At 44.4% G+C, this 16,385-nt stretch overlaps 1 protein-coding gene across 1 annotated transcript in view; it reads right to left on the reverse strand.

The window, feature by feature from the left end:
* Nucleotides 1–16,385, reverse strand: part of LOC115348313 (deleted in malignant brain tumors 1 protein-like) — a 105,621-nt gene that overhangs the window by 17,232 nt on the left and 72,004 nt on the right. Inside the window, exons 35-44 of the mRNA XM_041127391.1 lie at nucleotides 15,301–15,405; nucleotides 14,479–14,508; nucleotides 12,776–12,865; nucleotides 11,552–11,647; nucleotides 10,164–10,274; nucleotides 6,247–6,711; nucleotides 4,381–4,692; nucleotides 2,787–2,819; nucleotides 2,269–2,301; nucleotides 1,775–1,816 (exon numbers count right to left, since the gene is read on the reverse strand). Of these exons, the coding sequence (XP_040983325.1) occupies nucleotides 1,775–1,816; nucleotides 2,269–2,301; nucleotides 2,787–2,819; nucleotides 4,381–4,692; nucleotides 6,247–6,711; nucleotides 10,164–10,274; nucleotides 11,552–11,647; nucleotides 12,776–12,865; nucleotides 14,479–14,508; nucleotides 15,301–15,405 (1,317 nt within the window). The remainder of the gene's footprint in view (nucleotides 1–1,774; nucleotides 1,817–2,268; nucleotides 2,302–2,786; nucleotides 2,820–4,380; nucleotides 4,693–6,246; nucleotides 6,712–10,163; nucleotides 10,275–11,551; nucleotides 11,648–12,775; nucleotides 12,866–14,478; nucleotides 14,509–15,300; nucleotides 15,406–16,385) is intronic.

The following is a 16,385-nucleotide window of genomic DNA, read 5'->3' on the forward strand; positions in this document are numbered from 1 at the left end:
CCAGATCAATACCACCAGCATTTTCTGTCCCTTAATTTGTATGGAAGCCAAAGGAATTATTCCCAAAGTTAAAGACTAGATCCATGAGAGTATGGACACAGTGGAGACAGGGAGCCATGCCAAAACATCATCAGATCATGACTTTGATAGAGAACTAAGGATGTAAACCAGAGTAATGCTGCATTACTTACAAGTGGTAATGGCTGCTGCTTCAGGAGTTGGAGCGACTGGTAGAGCGGATGAGTTTGTTACCATGAGAAGAGAAATATGAAATTAAACATTGTCCATGTTTTAAATACATTAAAGACTCACATGAAAAATAGTAAACTGCTCACCATGGTTCAAGAAATGACCAGAAATACCTGTTTTTTCAGCCGTTGTGGACTCAGTCGGTACTGTCAAAAAGAAAGTAAAAGCCATGCATAAGTAACTGTGCCATTATTGTGTGAGCAAAGCAAGGGCCGTTAATGGGGAGGGAATCAGTTTACTCCTAGCATTAGACCAGTTCTACTAAAGCTAAAGTCATTCCTACCTGCTGCTTCAGGTGTCGTGTTTTCTGCAGGGGCTGATCCCAGACATGAGAGAAAACAAAACTGCAGGTTAGACATTGTCCCAGCACTGGGTAGGCACGAGTGTATTGTGTCTGTGTGGCAAGGTTTTGGTAGGGGGGGGGCTACAGGGGTGGCTTCTGTGAGAAACTGCCAGAAGCTTCCCCCATGTCCAACAGAGCCAATGCCAGCCGGCTCCAAGACGGACCCGCCGCTGGCCAAGGCCGAGCCCATCAGCGATAGTGGTAGCCCCTCTGGGAGAACAGATTTGAGAAGGGAAAAAAAAAAATCTGTGCAACAGAAACAGCAGCCGGAGAGAGGAGTGAGAAGATGTGAGAGCCTCAGCCCTGCAGACCCCCAGGTCAGTGCAGAAGGAGGGCAGGAGCTGCTCCAGGCGCCGGAGCAGAGATTCCCCTGCAGCCCGTGGTGAAGACCACGGTGAGGCAGGCTGTCCCCCTGCAGCCCAGGGAGGTCCACGGGGGAGCAGGGGGATGCCCCAAAGGTGGCCATGATTCCATGGGGAAGCCCACGCTGGAGCAGTTCGTGAAGAACTGCAGCCCGTGGGAAGGACCCATGCTGGAGGAGTTGGTGGAGGACTGTCTCCCGTGGGAGGGATCCCACGCCGGAGCAGGGTAAGAGTGAGGAGTCCTCCCCATGAGGAGGAGGAAGGAGCAGCAGAGACAACGTGTGATGAACTGACCACAAACCCCGTTCCCCTGCGCCGCTCTGGGGAAGGAGGTGGAGAAATCAGGAGTAAAGTTAAGCCCAGGAAGAAGGGAGGGGTGGGGGGAAGGTGTTTTAAGATTTAGTGGTTTTTTTTCTCATTATCCTACTCTGATTTGATTGGTAATAAATTAAGTTAATTTTCCCCAAGTCGAGTCTGTTTTGCCCGTGATGGTAGTTGGTGAGTGATCTCTCCCTGTCCTTATCTCAACCCATGAGCCTTTCGTTATATTTTCTCTCCTCTGTCCAGCTGAGCAGCTTTGGTGGGCACCAGGCATCCAGCCAGGGTCAGCCCACCACAGTGAGGTACCCGAACCACGGGAGGCCTGCAGGTCTCATTCGAGAGGCGATCAGCCACAGCACCTGGAGGATGCTGCTGCTGCAGCATCATGGTTAAATCCATGAGAATATACACACAGTGGAGACAGGGAGCCAGTAAATACATGGTCAGAACTTGAGCAGACAACCAAGCATGTAAGCCAGAGTAACGCTGTATTACTTACAAGTGGTAATGTCTGCTGGTTCAGGAGTAGGAGAGACTGTTACTGTGAGAAAGAAAAGAAGAAATAAATTTTGTCTGCATTTTAATTGTATGTTTTTGCCCCAAAAACATCGCATGATGCCACGTGAGCAACTGAGAAGCCCTTGGCTGCATGGCTGAACGCGGCCCGAGTATCGGTGCATACGGCTGTGACGATAGAGCTGCGGCGGCACGGCGGTGTGCATCGCCTCCGCAAAACCCTGCGGCGAGACCCTGAGCTTGGGCAGGGAAACAAATAACGCAGCTGGACAGGGCACGGCTCTGGCAGCCAGCGTTGCCTTGCCAGGAAGGAGGGTAGTCTGCTAAATCCTGAATTGAGACTGAAAATGTGAGTGTCTGACAGTTAATTTCTCGACTCAGTCCCGGAGCGCTGCGTGAGCCAGGGATCCTGCTGTCCTTCGTGGTCTGACAGTACCTCTGCTCACCGCCGTTCAATAAGTGACCAGAAATAAATACCTGGTGTTTCAGTCGTCGTGGACTCGGTCGGGACTGTCAAAGAGAAAATAAAAGCCACGCTTTAGTAATTTTTCCAATACTGAGCGAGCAAAGCATAGATTGACAAAGCAAAGCAGCGTTATCGTTTAGGTGTAATTAGGCCAGGTATACCGAGATCCCCAATCCAACTACATTACAGTAGTTTAGCCCATATTTTGGCATTTGTGTAAACCAGCTTGTGGTATTTCTACCGCCCTCGAGGTTGGATGGAAACCATATGTGTGGTTGTGCGTATCTCCACAGAGGCAGAAGAACTCAGTGTGGCAGGACACCTCTGTCCGCAGATCCCACCAGGAGTTGGCGTTCACCTGAATGCCTTGAATTCCTCAGGGCTAATGATGTGGTAAGGGCTCTACCACCTCCGAGAGAGCATGAGTTTTGGCTCAGTGCTGCTAAAGTCCAGGGGAATCAGCACTCTGCTGCGGGATAAGTTGTATTTTACTAAACCTGAGATAAATAGACACTGAAGTACTCCATACCTTTTGGTTTAGGTACGATAAGCTCCGGAGGGACTGTCAGGAGAGAAAATAAAACCCATCAAAAGCAGGAAAGCCAGATCAATGCTTTCAGTTATAAAGTAAGACAAGCAGCAGGACAGTCAGGGCTCTCCCCAAAACCGTGACTGAGGTTATGCTTTGTGAAGAAGCCTTGGAGAAGGCTGCAGGTGTTTCTCCCGTGCTATTTTCACTGCCACCCCATGCAATGAGTACGTCTGTCGACAGCGGGGCAGAGAAGCAAACCTGGTGGGGACAGGTATCATTTCCATCCTGCCTCCTCACCCAGGCTGAAATCCAGTACAAATTGCTGTTTGCAGTGAGGTAGCTCCACCGCTGCAAGATCTGTATGAGCCTAGCAGATGATCTGTCCGGAACTCCTTTTTAAATTAAATAAATTACGTGCAGCTTGGGAAGGTTAGTTTGGAAACAAGCATTTTGTTCTGTAAATTACCAAAACGTTTAAGCAAGTGTGGCTCGTGCTGCAATACAGCCTCTTGATACATCGGAGGAGAAATGTCTTGCAGTGTGCTGGACTATGGTGGATTGAGCAGGACTGAGTGAATTAGGAATGCGGGCTGATAGTCTGAACACGATTTCTCCTGAAACGCTTCTCCTGGGGCTTGCAGCTTATGTACAGCACATCAAAGATTTGTTGCAACTGTTTCTCAAATATTCATTGTAATTATTTGTCAGTAACCATCAACTAAGAACAGTGCATGGTACCAGAAAAAGGGGAGAGGAGAAAAAAATAACAAAAATAAAATCAAAGTGAAAATATGGGCCTCTTCAGAGGGGTACAGAAGCCTTATTCACTTCTTCAGGAATGCGTAAGTCTCACAGCTATTGTTATTCATTATATCATTACAACACAGTATGACAGCACAGTGTGAGTATCATTTCCCTATAGGATCTCACTTTCTCTTGGACAGAAACAGCGGAGTCCACAAAGATGCAGTGGCCTGCCAGCCTACACTGATGTCTAGCGTCAGACACACCACATTCACCTAGTGCCAGAACCTCCAACAAAACAATTTCCATCTGCATCCTCAGCTGGCAGGAATTTTCTTCCTTTTCCTCAATAAACTTCACATAAATATGATGCAGATCTTTGAAAATGAGTACAATTTCTTAAAGAGAAGAAAATACGTTTATAAAATTGCAAGTCTGATGCAAGTACTTTGAGGGTCTTAGGCAAATAGTCTTTGTCCCCAAAGCAGAGTCCAGGTTGATCTGCCAAAACTTACTGGTGGTCCTCTCTGGAAGAAAATGCCTACAGCCCCGTTTTTCCCTCTCTGCTTCCCCCAGACCCAGGTAGAGGAATCCCTTGGTGGAAGGAGGAGATGGCCCCAGGATGTATGGAGCCCACAGGGGCTGGTCCCACCAGTGAGCAGGGTGCCCGTGTCCATCCTTCTTGGCTCTCATCAGCCTCCCCTTTCCCTCCACGGCCGCTGCCAAAGGTCCCCGTTCCCAAAGTGGCTCCAAGCCTTGCACCAAGCTCTTCCCTTCACCCATACCAGCTTGCATGAACAGCTTAGGAAACTTAATTCCCATTAAATGAAACGGAAAAGGTGAATACCTTCACAGATAACACCAGCGTCTTCCTTGTGGTAGCAGTCGTGCGTGCCCAGCCCCCTGTGAGAGCAGTGCTCCAGGGAGGGCTCATCCCCTCTGCACGCCACGTTGTCCAGGAGAATATCTCCTGTGCCTTCCCCAAAAAAGGCTTCGATTTTGGCTGAGACAGCCTTTCCGCAGCCCAGCTGCCTGCACACAACCATGGCGTCCTTCATGTTCCAGCCATCATCGCAGACGGTCGCCCAGCTCCCGTTGTGAAAGACTTCGAGGCGTCCCGAGCACACATCCCGTCCGTTAACCAGCCTCAGGGACATGTCTTGGAAAAGCAGAAGGAAATGCACGGGCACTCAGCAGCCTCAGAAAAGGGCTTTCCAGGTGCATTTATCAAATAGCAAAAGCCAACTTTGTTGTGTTGCACAGAAAGTGGCAAAACCATGACATTAATCTCATTGTAACAAGCCACACTGTGTCAGTTCATCAGCTATGATAAATCCTTACTCTCATAGTGTGCCATATATACCTGGGAGTAAATATAAAGATTTTTTTTCTCTTTTGGGCTCCGATGTAAATGTCCGTAGCTAACATAACCATCCCTATCGATACCGGTAGTCTTTAACAGCAAAACTCTTAGATAAGCCTCAGGTATCTCAGAAATTCGTCTTACATGCATTTACTTGCTTTGAAATTTTTACCTATAAAATTTTTGCCTTCCTACCAGTGCTTAAGTTACTATATAAAATATATCAGCTGTGAAAACTTTGCAAGACCCATCTAGGGAGAACTCACCAGCTGGAACGGGCTCTGTTGTGACCGGGGAAGTAACTGGCTCTAGGAAAGGAAACAGAAAAGTGAATTTCTAGTTTTACTACAGAGGATGCTTAATAACCTTCTGCAGTTACTATGTGAAAAAAAAGAAACCGGTAGTGATATAGAGCAACCCATTCATCTCTGGAAGCATCACCACCAAAAGGGAAAAGGCTGCAAACCCTTTTTTAAATGTCAGGTGTTAACGGTTGCAGTTACCTTGCAGGTGTAAGCTTTAATTGTTTTAGGTGTGGGACATACTCACCAAAGAGACACATCTGCTAGGGTTGTGTGTTTAACTCTGCTTGAGGTCTTTACTAAAAAAACTAACTCTATTAAAAATTTGCTTTGATTTTTTCCCCAGGGGAGTTATCCCCAGGATAAGCTGTAAACCAGCATTCTTTGTGCCAGGTCTCATCCACAACCCCTTTCACCCAGTTAGGTTTCACCTTGGTCATTTCAGGCTCATAGAACGCCTGCCACGTGGATGAGCTTTGTCCGTGGACCACCACTTGTCGTAACACCGACAGAGGCTGCAGTGACTCGGGCTCTCCAGCTACACGTGTGTTTCCAGTCAGAATACAGAATTGCTGGAAAACTGGGAATTGATTAAGAAAAATCCTAAAGGAAGTTACTAAAAGTAATTTCCTACTAAATACAGGAAAAGGAAATTTGATTTACTAGTCATAGTTCATAACTTATGGGAAATCAGGACTATGAGGACTGAAATATGATAGTGATCATGTAAAATTATGATTCAAATAGTAACGCATAAAGCGGCCAGGTAATAGAGTAGGAAATGGCATCAGATACGATTGACAATGATATTCCAGGTAGCCAAAGGATTTGAGAATCAAAATAAAAAATTAAAACACAAACCTGTGTGAATAAACTGCATGGGTTAACAAAAAGAAAAAATGTGGTAAAACACAGCGATTCTCATAGGTCTTGGTTTCACGCCTGAAACAATTGCACTGACGGAAACAAGTTGCGCGTCAAAATCTTAGCTGCAGGCGAGCTCTCGCTGCTCACGAAGCAATAATCTCCCAGAGATGCGCTAGCGTACCTGCGCAAATGACGCCGGCGTCCTCTTTGTGTCGGCAGTTATGGACGGCGATGCCTCTGTGGGAGCAGTCCCACAGGTTGTCTTCATCCCCTCTGCACCGCACGTCATCCAGGAGGATTTTCCCAGAGCCCGGACCAAACCGGGCTTCAGACACAGCTACCAGAGCTTCTCCGCACCCCAGCCTCCTGCACACCACCCTGGCGTCCGCCAGCTCCCAGCCGTCGTCGCAGACCGTTCCCCAGCTGCCGTCGTGATAGAGTTCGACGCGGCCCGAGCACCCGCCGTCGCCGTCTGCCAGTCGCAGGGACAGAGCCGGGGTATCTGCGGCGGAGAAGGAGCCCGCCCAGCGCATCAGCGGGGTTTGTCCCAGGCGGTGGCACGGCCCGTCTTCGGGGCAAGTGCCACCCCAGGGAAGACGGGAGCAGGTAGCCTGCAACGGAGTCTGCTCTGGCAAAGGACCCTCCCCTGAATTTCAGTGCTGTCGTAGGATAGATATTATAAATGCTCGAACCCGTCTTTCTACACGCCCAATGGGTGCGGACATCGTCCTCTTCCAGAATGTGCTCATCTCCGGGGAAAACGATCCTCAGCTGTGCAGCTAGCTGCCACCTCTCCCCTCTTTGTGCAACAAAGGGAAGGTTTTCTACCTTTTCTTTACCATCATTCTCAGCTGTACTGTAGAGCTGTCTAAAGGACGAACGCAAATACCCAGAGCCAACCTTTTCCTGGGATACCTTGCAATCTAAGTTTCTTCCTTTAAATAATGCCTGGTTCAGCTTCTTTTCCCATCCTTGCTAACCCTCTGGCATAACAGATGGTTGGCACAGCATCATTTCCCCAGAATAGTAGCAGAGCTATTTCTCCAGACCAGGCTCATTTCTGAGAGCTGGGTACTTACGGAATACTCCGCACATTTATCTCACTTTCAGAGGGAAAAGCTTTTAGAGATCTGAAGTTCCAAATTAGTTTTATGGGCCTGGAGTGTATTTTTCTTTCAGAGAAAGAAATCAGAGACACTGCCGACAACATAATTGAGTTCCTCCTAGTTTGTGGCCATCATAAACTGTACCACGTATACACACCTGTCTTACTCCTTGGTGGGTCAGTGATTACGAGGTTTTCATTTTGGGACATTTTGCTGTCACCTGGCAGCCATTTGTAACCAACTAATTCACATCCATTCAGAATGAGGGCCATGTTTCCTAGGACTCTCTTTCTCCTTAATTCTCCTTAATTCTTTTTTGCTGACCATGATCAAAGCTCCTTCCATCCGAGTACCATGCTTATCATTTACTTCTGCAAAAGTTGGCTGTAAAGAAATGCCAGCACAATGTGCTTGGCTCGCTTCCCGAGAGCTAGGTCTAAACAATTTGGCACAAGAGTGCCAAATATGATTTCAGGGAGAAAAAAAGATAATTGAGACAAAAGATAATTAAGCTGTTGATCCAGGCGTTGAGTATTCACCAGGGAAGGTGAAAGGTGTTAAATAAAATGTTTAAGAACTGGACTACGGTAGCTATCTAAATCCAGGTGGGAATAGTGAGAAAGAGACAGATTAAAAATTCTATATCCAGATCCAGATCAAAAATTCTATATCCAGATCCAGATCTTGACTTAAATTACAGGCAGAAATAAATTTGTTGTGATTCAGCTGATACTACATATGGCTTTATAGGGAGGGAGGCATCTTTCCTGTTAAAGTTTCTAAGTCAATGAAGTATTTCATTAATCTGAAATATCAACATCAGTCTGAAATTTTGGGGGCACTTTTTCAGAAAATAAAGGACTGATTAAGTAACAGTCCCAAGGATCTTTAATGTATTCTTGTGGGGTTGTCTACAGACAGCTGAAAGGCAACTTTTTACTTTCAGCAAATTAATAAAAGAAAAGAATCGATATTTGTATCCCTTCAAAGTCAATGCTTTGTGCTTAGTTAAGTGTAGAATATAATGAAAGGAATCAGTGAGCACCTAGTTTTCCTGAGACTTTAACACAAACTACAGTTTACCACACACTATACATATATGAGATGAAATTGTTTGCTCACATACTTGGTTGAGCAGACATAGGTAAAGCACTTAATAGAGGCACATAGTTGCATAGCAATGAGGGTATTATTAGGAAACCATATATGCCATATATGTATAAAGTTCCTTAAACCTGCATAATAGTCAACAGATCACTCATTTAAGAAATTCACGTTCAGCTTCCGAAAGCCAAGCAGATCAAAGTCAATCCTGAGGGACCACATTAATTTCTCAGTTTCACTGGTGTGTGCAAAGTGCAAACTTCTTTCATTCAGCTGGAATAGAGCCCAGGCTGAGTAAGTAAGGTAAGCAGCAAAATCTGATCAAAGCTCTGTAAAATATTCTTCAAAGTAGGAAAGTTTTCATTTCTATCCTTTTGAAAGTCAAATGACTGGCAGGAAAAAGGTAGAAAACCACTGAAATTTCTTCTTCACTGTGCTGAAGATTTGTCTGTTCGTATCCAAGATGTTTGTAGAAATTAGGGTGGATAGATCCTAGATCTTGAACATGAAAACATTGTTCAAAATAAGGTTAATGGGAGGAGCAGTAAGCAAATCTGTATTACACTTTCCAGTGCTGCTACCACTGGTACTGAGTCACAGCTCTGAACTTCTGACAGCACAGATAATAAGGCTGTAGAAGACAAGCAGTGTTTAAAAAAAAGTTATAGAGAGGAGTTACCAGTTGCCTTGCTAAGTGTTTATCGTGTTATGCAGCATCTTGGACTAACAGATGGTATGGGTGTTAAACAGCCAGCCACAGCTACCGAACCGTAATGAGATCCTCAGCCCTTGCCACTGAAACTGGAACGGTACAGATAGAGTAGCAGAAGGAAAGGCAAGATCTGTGCGCTCTCTGGAGGACACGATGAGAATTCAAAATGATCTTCATAAACTGAATAAATGTCAAAAATCAGCAAGCTGAAATTTAATAAAGACAGGTGGAATGGGCTGCTCATTGGAAAGAGAAAACCAATGCACAAAGGCAAAATCATCCTTTCAGCTGGCACCGAAGGACCACAATAAAACTGGAAGTTGGTAATGTTAACGCTACAGTGAGCCAGTCCAGTCTCAGTCTTGCTCTCAGAGTGATACATGGGAGCTACTTATTCTCCTTGGTGCTAAAGAGACCTCAGCTGCTCAGACGGTGACTGCACATTTAAGAAAAATAGAGATAGTGGGGAGAGCTTGCATGAATGAATCAAGAATATAATAGGCTTGAAACTCATGAGCTCTGAGGAAAGCTTTAAAGAGCTGAATTTAGTTTCTGTGGGAAGTGTCTTTCACTTTTCTGAAGAGGGGCTTTGAAGAGGATGGCCACCAGTTCCTCTGGCTCCCTGGAGTCCACAGAAAGCTAGAAGAGCAACTGTAGGCACTACAGAAAATGTCCATCAATAAAAGAACTTTGAATATAGTGTCCAACACATTTTTTTGCGTGTCTTGAAAATATCTGTCAAGTCCAGAGGCAAAGTACACATAGTCATCTCCCCTGGTGGAGATTTGCATAGGAGTTTAAAGCCTACTCATGCTACCAATTTCTGCTTGATTAGAAGAGGAGGTAGGACAGCATGCGGTGGATAGGAAGGTCCCAGCTCAGCTGATGGCTTATGCAAAATAGGCCTGTCTGGTGAAATTCTGGTTTTAAGATTTTTTAATACCTAAGAAATTATTTCCTAGATTCACTAAGACAGTTCATTCATTAAAAAACTTGCAAAGCATATTACAAAATAGATGCCAGAATAGGAGTTTCCCCAACAAAGAGAATGGGGAAAAGGTGGGACATCAGGGACTTTCTGAGCCCCAAATGGTGCCTTGCGGGGTGATGCAGGACAAAGACATTTTTGCTCCTAAAGGATTCCAGGCACACAGGTTGTATCTGACTGTTCCTTACCTTCGCTCAGCGTAGGTGGCAATGTTGAAATTGTTAATGGCTCAGTACTGTCTGTGACTGGGGGAGATGTGATCAAGTTGTCCATTTCTGTGACACAATGATCTGTTGAAGCTTTGAGGAAAAAGCAACAGGAACAATGAACAATAATGACCAAACATGAATATGAACCAGAATTAAATTTTTGGTTAAAATTATCTGGATTTGTCATTTTGCCAGAAAATTGTGAAAATACAGGAAGCTTTGTTTCAGAGAACAAACATGGACTTATCCCTCGTACTTCTACCTGAGTCTCTATCACCACATAATACCATGATAAATAAATATTTAAATTTTGGATTTTTAAGGTTCTTAGCCACTGGAGAATGAAGCAAGGTATTCTTAGCCCCCTTTATTAAAACTTCATTGCATACAATTTCCATACAATATGGCTTCTCCTTAGCTCACTTACTTAGACTCAAAATTGATTTTGCAACTACAACTTTGTCTTTGTAAGCTGTGCTTAGGATTCCTGGTGTAGATACTCCCTCAGTGTCTTCATTTACTGAAGTGGATGCAAAGGAGGAATGCAGGGATGTTGAAGGGACTATGGTAGAGTTGAGGAAACACATTATTGGAGAAAACCATCAATCAGTGATAGAAACTGGAGCTGATGATTGCCGATATGATTTTGATGATGTCCTTGAAGGAAGAGTGAATTGGATTATAATCTCTAAAATCTGGTAATTTGAGTCAAAACTTCAAGCGAATAATCACTCGGGTAAGGTGATATTTTGTTAATATTGACAATAAGGATCCGGGCTGGGCGGCAGATCTGGGGGCTTAGGCAGCAGGCATTCAAGTGAACTTTCTGCTGATATTCTCCATAGGCAGCTCCACAACACAAAACAACTACAGCGTGGTATGCTTTACACTCTCCCATCATTAGTTCCTTGGTGAGAAAGTCCAACAGGGATGAGTGGGAAAGTATAGAGGACCAGCTTCTGCACTGGGTTAGGTGGTGGCATCTCCATCTTTAAGATCGGGAAAGAATTGTCAAAGATTATTGAATCTTTAAAGTGAAGATGTCCCAGTCTGATTTAATCATTGATGCTCTCCACTTCCCAGAAAAAAGGACTGATATTTGGGCACTTCTGCTACCTAAATTATACCAATAGCACAAGCAGCTTAAAGCTCCAAATTGTTCATAAGTACATGTCTCTCAGATTTTGACAGCCCAATATTTTAGAAATGAAGGGTTTAGAAGCTGGATTCTTTTTTCACTTGGATGAAGCAGTTTACCAATACTAAACCTTATACAGTTACTGTAATCCTACCAATGTAATCTATTTTAAACAAACTTGAACACTATTATTATTATTAGATTTTTATGGCACAGTGTCTGTTCTTACCTTGAGTAGCTGTGCAAGTGGTTTCTGGAGCTGAGGTGCTAGTGTCTCCTGTAAGTGGGGTGGGTGAAATGGATGATTCTGCAGTACTTTCAGAGGCTGTGAGAAGAAGGAAGAAACATGGAAACGAGAGACAAAGGGCATTCAGGTAAGGCTCAATGACTGAATTCAGCTCTTGATGAATTTAATTGCCTTCAGGCTTTCTGGAAAAGGGAGTCTGCGTATTAGCTGTCTTCCACATCCACTGGCATGGCTCAGAAATGGGTCTTCATGTTTGTAATGCTTTGCATTACAAGCATCAAAAAGTTTCAGACTTCTTTCACTGAGACTGAGGAAAGCAAAAGGAGTGTGAGAAGCAAAACCAGAAATGAGTGTTTTAACTTGGCAGTAACATTTATTGGTATATAGTTTCCCAACACTGCAACGGGGCATGTCTTGTCAACTTTATTAAGAAGTACAAAAAGTGAAATACCAAAGGGCATTCTGGTTCTATAGAGGGAAATGTTTATTACAGCTCTTCCTGGCTTATCCCACTGAAAGTCTTTCTCCCAGGGTTACAGCAGTCATTGGAGAAAGGAGGGAGAGGCCATCGGGACTGATACTGAAATACTGTTTTTCCTGCAATTGTCCACCAGATCTCCTTGCCCTGTGGAACATCACTGCTAGCCAGTTCTCTCATCCCCAGCTCGCTGGGCTGAGCCTGCAACGTCCTGGGCCCCAGGTTGGGAGAAGCTGAATCTGAGCTGAGAAATCCTCAAGAGGGAGTACAGGACCTGCCGTTCGTCCTGGACTCACTTGATAAGAAAGCCTAAGCCTGGAGGCTTATAAATTGTTTAGAATCCAGATAGGTAACGTTACAAACGGTGAGAAACATAGGCTGGGTGGCTTTTTCTGGAGTCATGCTTCTTAAAGAAATAAAAATAATTATTTCCTTCAGATTCTGTGGTTCAAATTCTGCACCATTCAGCTTTCCCTGAAGCAGGCTTTGCATATAGCATTTGCAGCTCCCGGCTGGAGCAGTGGTAGCAGTGTCAGTGATAGCCTGCCCGTGCTGCCAAAAAAACAGCGGGTTGGTACCAAGCAGGTGAAGTTCATAGACAAGCATCAGCTGCACTGGGAGATGGTGATTTCCCAACATTTCTTGGCATCTCTACTGATGTCCCCTCCTAACCAAAACTCATAACTACGTTTTTCTAACATGCTGCATGCTGTGCAAATGCCCTTTACCTGTCTGCAGCGTAGTCAGGGTTTCTGGTGTCTCGGTTTCCTCTGTGGTGGCGGTGGAAGCAAGGGAGGCACCTGTGCTACCAAAGGAGGCTATAAGGATGAGAAATTAAATGGTTGCAAGTAGCAATTAAAAGCACAAAGGTGATTCGAGGAGCTCGTGACTTGCTTTAGGTCTCAGGCTTGATAAGAAACTGTGCTATCAGTCTGCTAAATAACTGGAGAGGCAGAGGTCCAACTGAGGGAGATGAGCGCAAATGCCTGGCTGTGCTCCTTAATGTTTCTGGAGTTTTTATGAATCATAGACACACAAAATCACAATGATCTGGACACTTTTGCTTTACAAAATTTTCTGTGTCATATTTACAGCTCCAGGCTCAGAGGTATTAATCATTAAATGCATATATTCCTGATATGTCCTGACAGTCTGATATTTTTCAAGTGAAAATTTTGTAAGGGCGTTGTTCCTTCACAGAGATATTTAATTTGCAGTTGTCTGCTATGAATATTTTACAGATTTACATGGTCACATCTTAATTCAGCTGAAAAACCCGAATTAACAGAATGTTTGTTTTAAATAGCACTTGCAAAATGGCTGTTCTTGCCTTTATAAACTGTGGTTGGGATTTTGGGAGCTGATGTGGCAATTTCCTCTGTGACAATAGTGGATGCAGAGGGTGTAAGTGAGGCCAAGAGAAAGTTGAGGAAATACAAAGAAGAGGAGAGATTGGCAGCAACTAGGAGTGAAGATGTGAACTGAAATCTTGATGAAAGTAAGTAGATTTGGGCTTTGCAGGACAGTGAGTCAATGCATAGCCTTTTATTTTTGCTGAAAAAAAGACTTTCACCTTCATTTAATATTCAATAATAAAGATAGTAGATATTTCTGACTGCATTCTTTTACTACTAGAGATGCAATAGTCATTTGGAAAGATGCAAAGTGGCCGTTGTTAGGGGAAATAAAGAATGAAGTTTGCCTTGTGCTTTGGAAGTGACTATCAGCACGCAAGCGTGCCTCACCTTCCTCGAGGGTTGTCAAGGTCCCTGGAGCAGACGGTGTCTCAGCCCCTCCTGGGCTTGGGCTGGATGCGGAGGAGGAATCTGCAGAGACGGCCAGGGGATGGGGAGATACGTTACTAATCAGAATCACCACCACGTAAAAGACAGACATTTAAAGGATCTCTGAAATCATTAATATGTCAGGCTTCATGGAAAAGAAAGTCAGTTCCTTGGACTTAAACTTTCGGTAATGTGGCTCAGAAGAACATCTTCCAAGCAGTAATTGTAAGTGAACTTGGGAGGCAGATGCAACCGGTGCACCTCGCAGCAGGGTATAAACACACCTTATTTCCATTCTACCTTTGCACTAGCTTAAGAATCAGGAAAAATTAATCAAGATTATCAAAAGAATTGAAGGTGAAAAAAATATCCAGGTAAGAGTGCCTCATATGAATTGATTACTAATTATTAGTAGATGAGTGGCAAATACAGTTCCTATGGGCTATCCAAAGAACAGAAATAATGATACAGTGGATGAATAAATAATAATTTGGAGCAATAACTAGTAATTCAGAGCATGTACCCTTCTAGAATACTGTCTACCAAGGAGCTGTAATCACATGATTTCTGAGTTAAAAATTAGTCTCTGGGCACTTGGGGAGACTGTGAAGAGCTAATGGACTTATGTCTCAAAAGCCCTGCCCTACCTGACGGTGCAACTGTGGAGCATGCCACACCTGTGAACATCAAAAAAATGCAAAAACATTCTGAATCAACATTCTTCGCATACTAAACTCAAAACATAGCACTGTACCAGCTACTAGGAAGACAATTAACTCTATCCCAGCTGAAACCAGGACACATCCTTATGGTGTCCACAGTTATGTGTGCTCCAGCCGGCGTGCTGACAGTCCCAAAGGTAAGATTGAGTTCCACTACACTGCCTGTCAACTCTGCCAGGGCCAAAGTAAGACTGTCCCAAGGCAGAGACAACTTGACCACAATCAAGTTGTCTGCATACAACGCTCCACTGTTCGTACTGAAGTGATCACCACAGACTGTCCCCCATTTGCCTTCGTGGTAAACTTCAACCCTCCCCGCTCATCGGTCCCCTCCAGATACCAATTGCAGTTGTGGATCTTCTGAAACTAAAGCAAAAATTGTCAGGTAAATATCTCAATTTGTTTATTCCAAGGATATCTAAACTTCTTACGTCTAAGCTTGCATCCCCATCTGTGCAGGGATGGGATGCCCAGCGTTTCAGTGTCCCCAGTACCTGGGGCTTACTGGGGCAAGCCTGCAGGGTGCAAAGCAGTACAGGGCAGGGAGCTGAACAGCAGAGCCCAAACCAGGGCGGTTAATTCAGCCCCGTTCACACGGCTCTGCGGTGTACAGGACCAGACCTGTCACGGTAGGTCATCGTTGGCTGTGCTGGTGAGATAACCAGCTCACCCAGAGCTGGCTCATGTAACTCTACAGGTGTGCCCGGTATGTTCACGCTCAGGACCATGTCTCACCCTCTTTCTTACCTTTGGGGTTAAATTTGTCTTTTATCCACTTCAAAAATTTGTTCCATAGCAAGTTTTGACCTCCAGTTTCTGAGCCTTCCGGTGAGTTCCACCACACACCACTTGCTGTGGGAGACAAGAAAACATATTAGCATTGGTGTAACATATCACAAATCTAGGTCTATTTTATGTTTTGCTGTGAGATTGTACCTGATGTGTGTTGATACAGTTAGATACAGTAAGTGTTGGTATGTGGTGTGTTTTCAAAGCAATCCTGCGGTTCCTCCCTGTGTCTGGAAGGACATGCTCTTTTCCTCATAGTTCAGTGGAAGATGACTGTAGGGGACCTTGTTTCGTAGCAGCACAAAGAGCAAAGGGATCTGACCCCAGACATCCCCGTGTACATCCTTCACCTTCAGTGAAGACATGGGCTTCTGGGAGCTGAGCTCTGCCAAATTTCACTGGGGCAGTGGAAAGGGTTACTTACCTTTGCCATATGGATTACCTCAATAACGGGGAGGTTGTGGACCATTTGTCCGTGCAGACCATGACAGTTGTTTTGGCTGGCAGCCCAGCATGTTAGCTTAAATCTTTGGAAATCCTTGCTCAGGTCTGTGTGGGAAGCCCAACTTTGTCTAACTCTACAGTGAAGAATATACTACACACTACTTAAGGTATTTAAAAATGTACGTTTGATTAAACCAGCCCGTGGCATCATGGTTCAGATACCAGGGGATGAAATGGTCTTCCAAAACAAGATACAAACCTGATCATGTGGTTTTAATAATCTATAGTTTTAGTCACATAAATACCTTTGAAAAATCTACTTATACTCACTGAAAGGAAAAAGGATTTAGGCTGCCAAAGTGATGGGTCAAAGTGATGTTTTCAAATGGCAGCTTTTAAAAATAATATCCTTGCTCTTTCGGAATTAGCATGCTCTGAAGAGCTCTGCCTGATTCAATCACTAAAATCAAGAGAAATTTCATTTCAGGATTTTTATTTTCAAATTGGCATTTGATCTTCAGACACTCACTTTCACAGACTTTTACTTCAGTGATACTAAAGTCCTGGGTTTGCAAGGATCCTAAGTGATTTTTCCAGTC

This window comes from Aquila chrysaetos, chromosome 11 (genome assembly GCF_900496995.4).
Source record: "Aquila chrysaetos chrysaetos chromosome 11, bAquChr1.4, whole genome shotgun sequence".
In the NCBI taxonomy this organism is placed as follows: domain Eukaryota; kingdom Metazoa; phylum Chordata; class Aves; order Accipitriformes; family Accipitridae; genus Aquila; species Aquila chrysaetos.